Source organism: Boleophthalmus pectinirostris, unplaced genomic scaffold, assembly GCF_026225935.1.
Source record: "Boleophthalmus pectinirostris isolate CB_2022bp ecotype Guang Dong unplaced genomic scaffold, ASM2622593v1 HiC_scaffold_9, whole genome shotgun sequence".
NCBI classification, from domain to species: Eukaryota; Metazoa; Chordata; class Actinopteri; order Gobiiformes; family Gobiidae; genus Boleophthalmus; species Boleophthalmus pectinirostris.
In genome coordinates, this window is record NW_026571541.1 from 17,886,939 (window position 1) to 17,903,200 (window position 16,262).

At 36.6% G+C, this 16,262-nt stretch overlaps 1 protein-coding gene across 9 annotated transcripts in view; it reads right to left on the bottom strand.

Annotated features, from left to right (window-relative positions):
• Window positions 1-2,474: 2,474 nt before the first annotated feature.
• Window positions 2,475-16,262, bottom strand: part of usp2a (ubiquitin specific peptidase 2a) — a 44,974-nt gene continuing 31,186 nt past the window's right edge. For 7 of the 9 annotated variants that reach the window (XM_055147755.1, XM_055147756.1, XM_055147751.1 and 4 more), the window contains 11 exons: window positions 12,097-12,147; window positions 9,762-9,885; window positions 9,205-9,316; window positions 8,362-8,472; window positions 7,201-7,265; window positions 5,548-5,651; window positions 4,799-4,879; window positions 4,207-4,285; window positions 3,985-4,089; window positions 3,749-3,869; window positions 2,475-3,431 (listed from right to left, as the gene is read on the bottom strand). In XM_055147755.1, the coding sequence (XP_055003730.1) occupies window positions 3,347-3,431; window positions 3,749-3,869; window positions 3,985-4,089; window positions 4,207-4,285; window positions 4,799-4,879; window positions 5,548-5,651; window positions 7,201-7,265; window positions 8,362-8,472; window positions 9,205-9,316; window positions 9,762-9,885; window positions 12,097-12,147 (1,038 nt within the window). In that variant the 3' untranslated portion in view covers window positions 2,475-3,346. The remainder of the gene's footprint in view (window positions 3,432-3,748; window positions 3,870-3,984; window positions 4,090-4,206; window positions 4,286-4,798; window positions 4,880-5,547; window positions 5,652-7,200; window positions 7,266-8,361; window positions 8,473-9,204; window positions 9,317-9,761; window positions 9,886-12,096; window positions 12,148-16,262) is intronic. The other 2 variants (XM_055147752.1, XM_020926819.2) reach the window with 1 other exon arrangement.

Genomic DNA, 16,262 nt, shown 5'->3' on the forward strand with positions numbered 1-16,262 from the left:
TTAGTTTGTTTTAATTAAAAGAACATTACATTGAAAATAACATTCAAATGGTATGGAAAATTGTGGTCTAAAACAGGTTGATTGGTTTACCAGGCTCTCTTTCTTTATGCCTGGTCGTTCCAAGGCGATGGTGATGCAGTTGAGGAAGATGAAGAGCAGCACGATGTGGTCAAAGAGCGCGTGGGAGATGACCAATTGGCACCCTACAAAAATGTTTATTTACTAGAAATTTCAATTTATTATTCAGATATTTAGACCCGAGCCTCAGCAGGGCGTAGGGCCTATTGCGATAGCTACAATGAGCGCATGGGAGAATGCGAGAGGACGTTGTGCAGTCCTCTTAATCGCCCCCAGCATGAACAGCAGTATCCCAGTAACCCATGGGCTACTACTGCTACTACTACAACAACTACTATTAAGACTACTACTACTTTTACTACTACAGCGATTAAACAAATATATCTTGTGTTTATTGTATTATAGGTCCATAGAGAAGGTTAAATTATACAATAGAAAATTCCAGAAAAAAACATCTACGTGGAGTCAAGCAGGTGGCAGACTATGGAGTAAGAAAACTTTCACAATATTTGCATGCATAGGATAGAAATCCATGCATATTTGGGAAATCCGTGCATATTTGGCTGTAGTTGATCATAAAATAAATATTGGTAAACTCTCGAATGAGTCCAGTGGTACATAAAATATAATGTGTGTATTTTATCCATCAGAATGCAAATTGAAAAGTTAGGACATCAAGAATTACAATCATGAAATGAAAATGTATGATTATGCTTTCTTCAGTACGAAAATGAATTCACAGACGTGACTCAACTGTCAAAAATACGTTGTCACTTCACAGGCTTTATTTATTGAGCAGAAGAAATATCGATCGAGATGCGGAACTTTTACACTGCATACGGACTGAACCAGGATTAAACCAGGACTCAACCAGGACTCAACCAGGACTCAACCAGGACAGAACAAGGACTAAACCAGGAATGAACAAGAATTAAACCAGGACTGAAACAGGACTGAACCCAGGACTAAACCAAGACTCAACCAGGACTCAACCAGGATTGAACAAGGACTAAAACAGGATTAAACCAGCACTAAACAAGAATTAAACCAGGACTGAAACAGAACTAAAACAGGACTAAACCAGGACTGAACAAGAATTAAACCAGGACTAAAACAGGACTAAACCAGGACTGAACAAGAATTAAACCAGGACTGAAACAGGACTAAAACAGGACTAAAACTGGACTAAACCAGGACTAAAACAGAAATAAACCAGGACTGAACAAGAATTAAACCAGGACTAAAACAGGACTAAACCAGGACTGAACAAGAATTAAACCAGGACTGAAACAGGACTAAAACAGGACTAAAACTGGACTAAACCAGGACTAAACCAGGACTGAACAAGAATTAAACCAGGACTGAAACAGGACTAAAACAGGACTAAACCAGGACTGAAACAGGACTAAAAACAGAAATAAACCAGGACTGAACAAGGACTGAACCAGGACTAAAACAGGATCATTCAGGTACCGAAATCCCTCCACCATGGTAAGGTGATGGCTCAAGGAGGGGTGGAAAAAGAGATGACAAGACAGGACAGGAGGAGAGAGACAGACACAGAGAGAGAGACACAGAGAGAGAGAGATTGGCTCAGCTGTTGGTTCTGGTCACTGAATAAAATTCACATGCAACGTGATTTAATTTAGATTAGATAGATTTGTTTTAAATTAGTCTTTCTGTAGTAATGGTGTTGTAATATTTTTGTAGTGCAGTTATGTGTGCAGACCTGCTATATGGCCACTAGTCAGTGCTATAGAGCTATTTATATTTCTCATAAATTCACCTCAAAGTTAGGATAGGGATTTGATCTGGTTTAATAATGGTCTGTGCTCGCTTTAAGCCTGTAGTTTCACAAAATGCATCGATAAGATTTCTGTTGTATTGGTCAAACTTTAATACATATTAGATCCAGCTTTATATTATCCCTGCTTTAAGCTAGTCTCATGGTTTGATCAATTTGAAAAATGAATGTTATTATCTTAAATTTGTTCTACTTAAAGGTCCTTTCTTACACAAAATGGAGCCATGTTAGTTACCTTCCCAAAAACATACCTGGAGTTGTGTTTTGTTTCATGCAGACATGTTTGAGTAAGCCTTTATTATTTATCTGTGAACATCTCTAAAGCTCTGCTACCTACCTTTTACCTTTAGTTCAGTAGAGATTGGAAATTCCAGGGACGATATTATACAAATGATTCTTGTGGAATTGTATGGAGTTTGAAAAAACAACAGAGCACTTCTTGTATTACCATATGATGTCGCAAGGTGGAGCAGAGTATTTTCTGTTTGAGAGAAGAACTCTTTGATGAAACTTTTTAGTAAAAATGGTAGTGCACTTACTCATGAACTGATCTGAGTTCATAATATTAGACACAATAAAATGACCAGAGGAGTAAAAGTAAAACCACTGTTTGTTGACTTTATTCATATATATTTATATTTATATATCCATGTGTTTGACGGCCACTATTAAAAAGTGTGTCACATTATCACTTCGAAGCATAAATAATATTTTTGTCTCTCTTGAAACCTGGTAAAGAAACCAACTGAAAACAGTTATGGGTCATTTCAGCACCATTGAATAGTACATTCTCTATATTGCATCAGGATATAAAAATATACAGATATCATGTGTTTTTTTTTTTTCGTCTTAAAACATTCGATCATGTTGTTCAATGGCATGAGACGAGAGGAAGAAAAGGCCTCATACACAAAATGAGGCGTCATCGTATATTGTTAATCCTAATAGCGTCCATTCATTCGTTCACAGCACTTTAAAAACATCAGTAGCAGCCACGCGTGAAGGGGAACTCAATACGATACAGATCAGAGGCCGGAGTGTGTACTGTCATCCAACAAGATAATAATGAATAGTGAATAAGCTCAAATAAACCCCGCCCTCCAAAAAAACAAAAAAAACAAAACAAAAAAAAACATAACATAAAATCAAAGTTTAAAAAGTCCAAAAAATGCAACAAATCAGTTTTAATGATCGAGGCAAACCAGAAGCGAAGAAGGCGTTGTCAGAAGGAGTTTGCAGTGCATAGAGAGGGACTGGAGATGGATGCGTTTATTGCCCTGTGTCTTGTCCAAGCACACTAGTTTACACACCCATTCATATTACGGCACACTCGTCCCAAAGACACACATACAAACAGGGAGGGGAGCAGGAGATGGCCCCCTAGTGTGTGCCTTCATGTGTGCGCTTGTTGAAATAAATGTCCCAGTCCATAAGTGTCGGAGCAGAGCGTGTCCCGTCACAGCCTCACATGCGCGAGGACAACGTCAGCTCGTAGAACAGGACGTAGGCGTCGCTGCTGCGCACTTGGCTGGAGGACATTGGCGTTACTCTGCAAACACAAGATACATATTTCAAACTCATAGGCAAGAGTTTGTGATACTGACAAAAATAAATACATTTCTGACTACTTTTTACTCTCGAAAGGTGGTGGACCATCTACCAGACAAGTGACATAATTCACCTTTAACATATTTTTTTATTTAGATATTGTATCTATTTTACAGTTGAAGTTAAAAAGTAGGTGTAAGCCATGTCTTGCATTTAGATTTAACATAATTCTAGTAATATTATCAGTGTGTATCCTTGGTGTCAATACCTGATTTTATAAAGCATTGTTTTGTAAATTTTCTGTGTCTTTAAACATACCTGGAGTCATTGAAGGTGTACCATTCTCCCGAGCTGGGGTTGCGACAGTAGGCTGTGTAGTGACCCCCCATAGTGGTGCCTGAGTGGTTGGACACTGCATACAAATTGTACACTGCATTGACTGTAAAAGAAAAATATAAATTACAGTTATTACTTTATGTGCCCATTACATTTTTTAGGAGAACTGCATAAACAAGCTAAACAGAGTAAATACACTGTTTGTAATTTTCACTTACTGCTGTTGTCTGAAGAAAACTCCCGGAGGTCCAGATCTTTCATGGGAAAATTTACAAAAGTGGACAGTTTGCTGGTTCTTCGCGCTTCAGAAAAACGCTTTAAGTCTGAACAGGATTGGAGTTAAGGGAAAACGATAGACCTGAGCTCAGAATAAATTTTACATTGTAAAGTGCTATATTTATAGTTTAAAGCAACAGTCAGTTCAGAACAGAAAAGGATACGAAGAACTAAAATCTTGGGGAACTTCTGAATTGTGAACTTCTTTGTGCATCTCCTCCTGGTTTTACACCTGTAACACGTCTGTGAAGGAAAGGAGGAAACTGTTCAGTGCATTTCAGCAGTGTAAATGTTGGTAAATATAAGGATTTAAGCTGCTCATTCAAAAGATATAATATTTTGGTTTTATTTGTTACTGTGGCAACTGTGCTAATTTTTCATCACTCAGACCAATGGATATATCAAATTTGAAAACTATTTGCTTATAACTTTATGAACCCACATGGTATTTATAAAGGAAAGTTTTCACAAACAGCTGGAAAATTCAAACTACTATAACTGACTGTTTACTTTGAATTGAAAACTATTTACTTACAAGTAATATTGATGAGTATAATTATTGCTACTTAAACAGAATTGTTGATTCACAAAGAAAATGACTTACTCAAATTACTATAGAGTACCTCACATATAAACTATATAGGAATACCGGTAGTTATTAACAAACAGTGACTAGATAATTGTAACACAAAATCCTAATCTACCCCCAGCTTTATTTGAGGTAATTACACTTAAAAGTTTTTTTGTGGCACATACCGGCTTCTCGTCTCCATCCAGAACATCTTCTTTGGTGAAGAGCCTCATACAGTCCATGAGGCTGACCTCCCCGTAGCCCTTCTGAGCGGAAACAGACACGCAGCCACATTAGCACACACACAACAGGACAAAACATACAAGAACAACACAAAAATACAAAACAATAATACAGGGACACACAAAGAATACAGAAGCACAGAGAGAAAGACAAGAGAAACAGAGAGCTCATGTTAGGAGCAGGAATAGAAAGTGATATGTCTATCAAAACAGTTTCAAATGCATCAGTAGAAAAACACAGGAAAGACATATATAAAATATATTGTAAATCAAAGAGAGACTTAAACGGAGGAATCTCTAGTTTTTGTTCAAAGGTTCACTATGTAACTTTTCTGCTTGCTTGCCTGGAATGCTCCACAGTATTAAATTTATCTATTGCTATGGAGATGAACAGATCTGTTACATCTATGGGAAAGCGAACCTGCTGACAGTAAGAGTAGATGTAAACATCTCCATGGAGACATTATGCAGGTGGCATACTCTCAACAAAAAAAGTTACATGGAGCACCTTCATTTGACAGACACAGAGCAAATAACTCTACTTTGAGTGATATTGTGAAGACCCAAATACAACAGATCAGAAGTCACAGTCCAGCAGTTACTCTGATCTAAAAGTGTGTGTGTGTGTGTGTGTGTGTGTGTGCGTGTGCACGTGCGTGTGTGTATGTTGTGCTTTAGGGCATGAGTCTAACCTTGGCGATGGGTAGAGACAGGTCCCAGAAGGGGTCAAACACAGTGGAGCAGAACCCACAGTGACTGCAGGTTAGAGAGCTCTTCAGCTGACCCACGAACAGGTCTGAAACAGAAATCAGAGGTTTGGGATTTAGTCTTATCTTTTTAACTGAACAAATGTCTCATGACTGTATTTTGTTTTTTAAACATATATTTACATCTGCTTTTTAAATTCAAATATAGATTCCAAGAATGCATATTATGTTAAGGCTTAGGTACTTGGGTAATATGGTTAAAATGCTTCAAAATTACTGTAAAAAAAAAGTAAAGCCTTGTTTGTGTAAACTTCACATTTGTCTGTTATAGATCCTATTGTATGTTACACAAAACTGACTCTTGTGAGCCATGTTACCTCATCAAAAACCTGCTCACAGTTTTGTTTTATTTACACATGTTTGATTAATCTTGTAGTCTGCCTACATCTCTAAAGCTCAAAATGCCCTATTCCACCGCATGCTGTCATGCAGTGGTAGCTTTGAAGTTAACAGCTACCTTTTACCTTATTTCAGTAGAGACTGGCAATTCCAGGTTGGTTTGAAATTATCCAAATTATTATAGCAAAGGTGTATAGAGTTTTTGCTATTTCATTGTTGTTTATAAAATGTGTGACCAAAATGTTCTATGTCAGTTTTAAACCTAAACCACAAACCATGACCCATTTCTGTATTTCAAGCGGTCATGTTGCTGCCTGTTGGAACTGGCAGTCTTCAGATTCTAAAAGGAGATTATGTCAGACTCCAATGTGGAGCAGGAGCCAGTTTTTCTTGTATCAATGATTCGACCTTTTCATGGGAAATGATTAGAAGTAGGGTAAGGTGAGGTAATGTCATTTGTCTTCAGGTCCTCTGAATGAGACCCATCCTTCAGTGCAATGGGAGACAAACTGGCAGAAGTCAGAACCCTGCTCAGGAAAACCTTACTGTACGTTTAGGGTGGTGAAAAAATTGTGAAGTTAGCACCCTCGCCTCACAGCACGAAGGTTCTGTGTTTGGCTCTTGGCTACTTTGAGACTCTTTCTCCCTGTGTCTGGGTGGGTTTCCTCTGAGCACTCTGGTTTTCCCCATCAACCCAAAACAATCGGCACAGTCCTTCATCTAAGGGAGTCCTGACCAAGAGTAGCTCAAGATCTGAATCTTAAATGTAGAGAGGAAAAGTTTCCCCACAATTAAGTGTATCATGACTTTTATTTATTTCTTTAGAAACTGTCACAACCTAATTCCCCTGACACAATAACACTAAAGCCACATAATCCCAGACAGCCCTTTTCATAATGAACCATATCATTACTTACCATATTTATTTTGTGCTGAAATAAATGTGTTTTTTTTTACTTAGTACGATATCCATAATGAGATATAAATTATTCAACATCTCAAATGTACAACATAACATCCCCCACAAGTGCAAAGTAAGGGTACACACAGCTAATGCTGAGCCAGGAAAATACTGACATTTATTATATAGTCCAGTTATATATGTATATATAAGTCAATATAGTAATTACAGCGAAAGGCTTATTTAGAATTAACTAGTCGCCTTTGCCTCAATAACCACAATGAGTTAGTCCCTTGGTCTTGGGTATGTATGGTAGGTCTATGTTTGAAATTACTTACCAACTATTTTGCTGTCTTCTCTTTCCAGGTATTTGCTCCACATCTTTTTGCCCTTCTCCTCGTCTCTAAAATATAGCACAACACAATAGATGTTATATTAGTATCAGTGATTATACAGAAAGGAAACCAGGCTCAAAGCGTGTTGCTAAATTTCCAATCATGAAAAGTGGGTGATAACGGCGTCTGGAGGCTATTTAGAGACCTGACCTACTTCAGTGTGCAAATCTAGGTGAACTGAAAAGTAGTACGTTTTGTACAGGAAAAACTGGGCTACACGTAATCAGATTTACATAAAATATTGTATAGTGAGAATTCAGATTTAACCTAGAAATATTTGAGGTTACTGATACATGTTACCCAACACTGCCACAGGGATAAAAATACTACATCTGAGAAATAGAGCTGTATATGAAGACAAAAATAAACATGTAACTATCGAAAACTTTGCAAGGAGTAGGATTAAAAAAGTTCAAACTTCTTCCTACTCCCTTTCGAACATACTGAAATGTATCGATGTATTACTTAATGTCTATGTTTGATTATGATTAATTATGCATTTTAAGACATTTGTGTGTGCTCATTTGTGTGAAAATATATATTTTGATCAATCACAATTTTTTATTGAATCTAATTTTGTCTTATCAATATTAATTTCCTGAACACTCTCATTTAAAAAGAGGAGAGCATATCACTGACAATCAGAAATCACAGAATCTCATTCTACATTAGAGTTTATGTTAGATTATGCAAAATTTACTCTTGTGCGCTTTAAGCCATTTTAGAATGTTGTTGCCTCAAAAACATATCTGGAGTTGTGTTTTGTTTCATTCACACATTTTTGGGTAATCCTGCATTATTAGTCTGTCTTCATTTTCAAAGCTCAAAATGCCCTGTTCCACCTTTTGACCTTGTGTCACGTTTTCAAGCTAACAGAGTTGTTACGAGTTGTATGGAGTTTAAAATCACAGTGGAGCACGTCTTATATTACTACATGCCATCACATAGTGGAAATGAGAGTTTGAGAGAAGACCCTAAATATGCAGGGTTTTTTGAGTTAAACATGTGAATGAAACAAAACACAGCTCCAGGTATGTTTGTGATGAGAAAACAACATTATAGCATAAATCAGAAAATGGTGCAATATTCGCCCTTTAAACTCACGGGAGATGGTCGAAGTCCTCCACTGTGCCCCTCGGCCGGACTGTGACCCTGTTGACCTCGTTGTGCAGACCGTCCAAAAGGAACCGCAGGAACTCCTGAGCGTCCTGTTGGCTGCACATTACACACAGGGTTCAGAAATACAGCAATTATAAGTCCTTGTTGAGTTATGATAACACTTTATTTTACGGTGTACTTATTAATATCTTTCCAGCTGTTGATTTGAATAAAGTGGTTAATTCTGTGTAAATTAATATTTCTTAAAGGTACATTATGTAAGTTTTTGTTTGGGGTCCGTCACCTTCTTGTTTCTATGGATATGTCATTAAACAGATCTACCTTACATTTATTCAGTTACAAGTGGCTTTCTTGCTCAAAAAGCAAGAAGAAAAGCAGGTATTCTGACCCATAACTTGGCCTGGTTTAGTCTCCATGATGATAGAAATGTTTAAAGCCACACTATCAAACTCCATGAAGGAAAGCATGGACCCTCCACCAGAAAAGTTACACAGTGCATCTTTAATAAAATGACTGCATGTTAGTTTGACATTAGGAATTGTGGTACATGATTTATGATGGTAATAAGAATGTTGTCCAAACATCATAATAATTAATTAACAGTAATAAAGAATATATTAATAGGAAAATGATAGTAAGTAAATTTCTCATTAGCAGCAGAATAGAGTTATCAAACATTAATAAGGGTTGAATGAATCCCAATTAACATCAAATTAACCACATGTAAATATGCAAAATAGCAGCTAGGTAAACTTTAATATGCGTACCCTAAAATAAAGTGTAACCAGAGTTATTATGTTATTATGTAAGTAACTATATGAAACTTACTTGTAACCCACAAATCTGGGCGCATATCTCTGAATCTGTGTTTTGAATTCAGAGGGGCTGACTGCCTCGCTGCTGGTTGAAGACCACATCGTCTGTATCAACTTGGCAAATTCTGCAAAACAGGAATCAGGAAACAGTCAGGTATTTGAAAATAAATGGACAATACAGATATATGATAAACTAAATAACTGACATACAATAATAGACTGTATATGCAAACGTACTAGCCACCATGTTCCAAATTGGAAGTGAGCATCGACACCAGCTCCAATTGACTTTATACTGAAAAAGTGTCACTCCTCTCTCTTTAACTGTGGCTGTGAGCCTCGTTATTTTGGTCTTAAAATGTCCATAATAACCCACTCTAGATGATCTTGGTGTTTCATTTCACACACACACACTTTTTCACACACATTTTCTTGCACTCTTGCACTAAATAACTAAATAACTTTGACAAACAACTGTAGACTGGAATTTGAACTCTCATGAACCCTGTGAGCCCTTGGTATCCCTCCCTGGCTCTCCCCCCTTTGATGTCCCCCCTTTGGTGTCCGTACCTTCCATGAGGGCGGTGTTGGTGCGGCTGTTGTTGTTAAGGTCTCTGCGGTGACTGTTGTGCAGGCAGTAGTCTCGGAGGCTGTGTGTGTTACTGAGACACTGCAGGATACTGTTCATGAAGCACTACAAAACACAACAAATAAGACTCAGAGATGGAAGTTTATTAGCTATTACACATTATTAGCTTTATGTGATGACAAAGCAGAAAGAAAGAAACCTACAGTAATACTTTTTAATGTTGGTGCCTACTGCTGCGTGTTTACTGCCACTGAATTCCTTAGATCAAACCAGTAACATACTAGTAAGGTTAATTATTAAATAGACGTTTTTGTTATGTATGATATAACTTTTCTGGTGAAGTGTACGCCACCTGTTTGTCTCCATGGAGATCTTATTGCTTTGCTTAAATGGTGTTATGGCAAAAAAAGGTAGCTCTATGGACAGAAGGCCAAGTAAACCTGTCAGATCTGTGGAGAGATGCACCTGTTCATTAAAGGACCTATATTACACTATTTTCTGATCTATGTCATAATGTTTCCTCATCACAAACAGATCTCTTGTGTTTTGTTTCATTCACACATGTTTAACACACATATCCTGCATATTTAGGTTCTCCTTGAGATTTGAGTTCTCCTCTCAAACTAAAAACACTCTGCTCTACCTTGTGATGTCATGTGCTAATACAGGAAGTGCTCCACTGTGTTTTTAAACTGCATTTACCTTCACTTGAATCATTTGGAAAATTTCAGCCCTGTAATTGCTAATCTCTACTGAACAAAAGGTAAAAGGTACAGATGCCTATTGGTTTATACAGTAGAACTGTTGGAGGGCAGACTCGATCTCAGTCACAGAGGATTTAAAAAGCCTTCGTGTGACCAGCTGATAACCGCATGAATACAACATGTTCAAGAACACTGACAGTACTGCATTGTATACAGTTTATCTTTTAGTCCTGTTAGTGGGAGATATCTGTATGGAATGGCTCCTTCTATCACTCCATCATCAGGTTAACAATAAATGTACACTACCAGTCAAAAATTAACCACACCCTCTCATTCAATGATTTTTAATTTACTATGTTAACGACTTTCCACATTTTATATACAGAAGATACATATATGTATTGATATGAAGCAAGATATATGAAATCATTTAGTAAAACATGAAAGTTAAATAACTGTGCTAAATGTTTTTCGACAAAGCCAAGAGTGATTACTTTGAGGATTTGAATATAAAAGATTAAAAAATATTGTTTATACACCTTTTCTCTTTGGTACATATATCTTCATACCTCAAATATTTGATGTCTTCTGTATATAAAATATAGAAAGTAGTATAATAAAGAAAAAAACACATTGAATTAAATGTATTTCAGCAATACAAAATGATAAGATACATTTAATGCCATGTGGATCATTCATTTAAGACCAAGTAAAAACATGGAAACAAGAAGGTGGCAGACCCTCCAGAAAAGTTACAGTGTGCTTTAAAAGTTAGATTATACTATACAAAGAAATGTACAATATAAATATACAGATTATATTTTAAAATCACCATGAATATGCATAGAAATATCTTGCAATACACATTTAAGTGGAAAGAAACTGAGCTGAATTTGAATGACTAACTGTGTTTATAAACATGTGTATCACGTGTGGACTTGGAACAGACAGGACACGTGCTGTTTTGGACAGATCAAACCGGTTGCACACAGACCCCCTCACCTCTCTCCCTCTCCCTCTCTCTGTCCACTGTTCAGAGGCCTGTGATTAGGTTACTGTGCACACTATCACACATACACTGTTTATTTTCAGAGTGGCACGCTGTCTGTTGCCTGGCAAACCACCTACGGCTAGGCAGAGAAGTTTAATAAACACTAGGTTTAGACAATATATTGCAAAAGTATTGTAGCGATATTGACTGACGCACACTGCATACTGCAACAGACTCAATATATACCGCAATAACAACAAGGTTCCCCATCTGATAAAAATACGATGCAACTTTTGTTTTTTTATGAAAATGTTAAATAAAGCTGATTTTCCCATATCAGCCTTGGTTTAGTCCTGTATTTGTCTTTGTTAAGTTTTTATTTGGACAAAGTTTCACTAGTATATTAAAGCATATTAAAGCATATTAACACATGTAACTGTAACTAATATAATAAATGAATATTAAAGTATTGCAATAATATAATCAAGCAGTTCTCAACAGCCATATCGCAGCAGTTTCATGCAGCCCTACTAAATACATTTACACACTACTGTTGATGAGTGGTAAATTAATGGCAAGTAAAGGCTGAAGTCTAAATGTCAATGTTTTTGTTGTGCTCACCGTGTTTCCCAGGTTCTTGAGTCCAACCAGGCCCTGGGCACTCTTCGAATTCTGAAAACAAAACAAAAAAAGATATGATTAGAATATCGGACAACACAATACATAATGCAGTCTGTTTAGGTGCATTATACAGGCAGCTTTAAAAGGACAATAGGCATTCATATTTCAAATTAATGTAACCCTTTTTACATAAACACAGTATAATGATTACAACCGCACGGGATGAAGTCTGGGGATACTTTTCACAATTCAAACTTAACTGACAGTAGAGCACAATGTCTGTTTTCATTATAATGTTATTCTTCTGCTTTATAAGGTCCTTTGAAACTCGTCCTCAAAGCCGCAGTGAGGGAGCTGTCAGCTACACTAGAAAGACGCTGCTTTGTGGGAGACTGGGTTTGATGTGCTTCACTATGAGGTAATGCTAAAATACTGAAACACACAATGTAAGAAAGCTTTTATATTTTATACTTTTATATTTGAAATTCCCTAAAGACTGAATTCATGTGGTAAACCAAGATAAATGACACCAAGTAAGACATAACCAAACAGCTCAAAGCAATGCCTTCAAACACAAATATAACACTTACAACTGCTGTCACTTAAAGCAAAGTAAATATGATATGTTTGAGTCCTGGTAGTACTCTATAAATACTATAGTGGGGTGCTACTAATTGTGTTGTAATATTAGTAGTATAATATAGTGATTTTGGAGGTAGACATTGGGCTTATGTTGTGTTTATGTTTATGCTGAAAAAAATTCAAGTCTAAAAACATTAATCGCTAATATTAGGGAAACATTATTTTATTTTTACTTGCATATACGTTCATATTTATGCATTATTTGACAACACTCTTGTTATTTTTGCAGTTTATTTAGATTTTATTATTACCATTTATATTTTTGCTCTGTTAGTGTGATGTGCGAGCTACTGTGTCCCAATAATGTCCCTTGTGAATTGATAAAGTTTGTCTAAGTCTATTTTTTGTAATATTCCTATTGTTATACACCTTACATGACTTTCACCATTAGCTACCCACAAACTAAAACTTAACTATCTGCTTCCTACTGAACCCCTTATAACACTGGTCTCTATGTGATCTTTATGATCTCTCTCCATGGACTGCTCCGGACATACAGACCTTTTTCCTTTTGTCTTCAGAGAGAAACCTGTTATTGTTATCCGAGTTCAGTTCCTCTCCTGGCACTAACTCCCGATGGCAACCGCTCACACAACACAACTCCCACCCACTTTGACTTCGTTCGGTTTAATTATTACATTAGTAAGAGACAGATGGCATCCAAAAAGCTTAAAATTCATAATTTGGCATGAAATATTCCAGCCCTTATGTCATGCTGCTGCAGTTAGCTGGTATTACATAAGTTGGTTATATAATTGAGCATTGAGAGATAAACAAAGAAAGAGGGGGTGGAGGGGGACAGAGCAAGTACCTTTGACTCAGCAGTAAAAGATTGTGTAACAAAAAACACTGACCACTGTAAATCTACTGTACTGAGAAAGCATGCTTCAAAATAATGGAGATTTGAGTTATGCAAATGTATAATAATAGTAATAGTTTACATTTTCTCTGTCACATACAGGCATGGCAAGTTTCTTTGTAAAGCACAACTTGTACACAAAGTCATTCAAAATGCATTTACAACATAAAAAATACAGTTTTGACTACAAATATTTTACTCCCACTTAACTAATACTTTCCTATTACTGCTTCTACTTTCAGGAGATTCGACAGGGGGTCTGAGAGTCGACAGAGGTCTGTTGTCATGGATACTAGGGTCTTAGGGGCCCAGAATTGGAACCTCTGCCTATTAATGTATATTAGAGGGGGCCCATGTAAGTCTTGCCAGGCCTGACTACTTTGGTACTTTTTTACTTTTGATTACGCTGATTTCTCTGCATCTATTAATGTTACCTACATGGAATTCAAAATATGTATTATCATGTATTTGTTTATTTTTAATGCTTTGTCAGTCACACATAACCTGTCTGTCAAACACAAACCTTACTTAGAATGTATTTCAGTTTTTTCACCATCCTTTTCTCTAACCATGGACAGCTTTTGCTTCATCTTCATCTTTAGTGATATTATTCTGAAGAAACACTTTTAATAGTGTCTGGATAATCTAAGTATGCAATAGACCTAATAAACTCTGTCTCGTAGAAACTTGAGCTTGTATTCTGTGTGCAGCGAGCAGAACTGAGCAGTGGTCACCTGATCACACCAACAACTGAAACCTTCTGACCCGAAGCTACTTCAGTCTGAAGGATGCAAGTCAGCCATGTTTAACCAGCACAGGAAACCAAAAAGACCTCACACATAAGCAAATCAGCACAATTAATACGTCATAATTACAAGTTTGGTAATAGCTGCATTGTCCCTTTTAATATTGTAGTCTGCATAAAGTTTGGTTTGATTTTTAGAAATATTAATTATGGCCAGAGAACTGATTGCAGCTCTTATCGTGGTTGTAGTTCAGCATTGGGATAAATTATCTACATGTCTCTATTGACTCTTCACCCCATTTGACAATCCTCGCAGTCAAGTCTATGAGTCAAAATATGATAAATACTGTTGAGGATAATAAAGTCATAAAATATCACATTTACAACAAGTAAATATAGTATGTTTGAGTCTTTTAAAATCCTAGAAGTTTTCACTCATCTAGTTATCTGATTGTGAACAAGGTATTCCATACAAAAAACAAAACAAAAATCTAAAATTCAAGTTTTGTAATATCCAGATTAGGAAGATTATGGAACATTAGAAATATATAATAAAATTGAGCACAATAACACAAAATGAGTTATTGAATTACTTTTATCTTAATACAATCATACCTGGTGTAGCAAAATAAATCATTTCATTTTAAATTGTTCTTACACAAGATTTTAAATAGATGTATGTACGTAGTTAATCATCTGTCTCAATGTTCTACCCTCTTATCTCCAATATGATACTATTGGGCTGTATAAGAAATGAACAGAGCCAGAAGATTTTGGGAGGTCCTGATGTACTTGTAAATCTATGCCTGGTATTTTCCTCTTGGGGCTTTTGGACACAAACAAACGCTTCTTCTTACTGAATCCCTGACGTACACCATGACCTACTGGACCCTCTGATTCTCCACATGATCAACTCTTTTATTAGGAACATGATCCTGAAGCTTAACTCATTATCTAACAGGGAGAGACATTTGAATTGAACTTCACAATAGGCAATTTAAGACTGTATCCGTATTTAATTTCTTGTGTACTGGATGAGAACCATTAAGAAGAAACAGTCAGGAACATAAAATTGCATCAGTCAGATACAGATATTGGTAGATGAGGGATGTGTGGAAAAATTTGCTTGTGACTATCCCAGGCAAGTTGTCATTGTTTCTCTGCCATGGTTCAACATCAGACTGAGAGGAGACAGGACTAAGCTGGATGAATATATACAATATATATAAACAATTACTAATTATGATAAAGTTCATTTGCCCTCTACAGGTTAATACTGTAGTAGTACTGTCATAGTACCAAGTGCTTGTGAATGAACTCAAGTATGTTTTCAGAATATTGTATGAGTGATCTCTTTGTTAAAATGTAATTAAATGCTTAATCATAAAGAAAAAAAAATGAGAGTGTGAAATGTGAATTATCTATATTTTTTCCATATTTGAGAGGGCCTATATCACCATCTATTAGGATAAAGCATCTAAATCCTACTTTCAGTGAATTCCTTGGTTTTGAACAGGGCTCTTTATTGGACACAAACACAGATGCCCTGCCGTGCTCTGGATTCACAACAGCCTGCCTCCCTCTGACATGAGGCAGACCACGCTCCCCTCTCCCCTCTGCCGATGGTTTCATAATCTCAACACAAAAGCTCAAAAGTACATCGTCTGACATCGCTGCTGAGTAATGCCACGTTCCAGACCCCAAAATAGCATCCTCTCTTTTAATATCGCCTGCTTCTTCCCATTGTCCATTAGCGATTGGCTGAAGTTGAGGCCAGCCTCCCAACACGTCACCATGGAGGGGAGTGCGTCCAACTCTGTTTCTGTAGCAACACATTTCTGTCTTTTTTTTTTTTTTTTTTGACCTTAGAGCCAGAGGACGTGGTGACATCAGTGTGACAATCTGAGTCAAAGTTAGTGT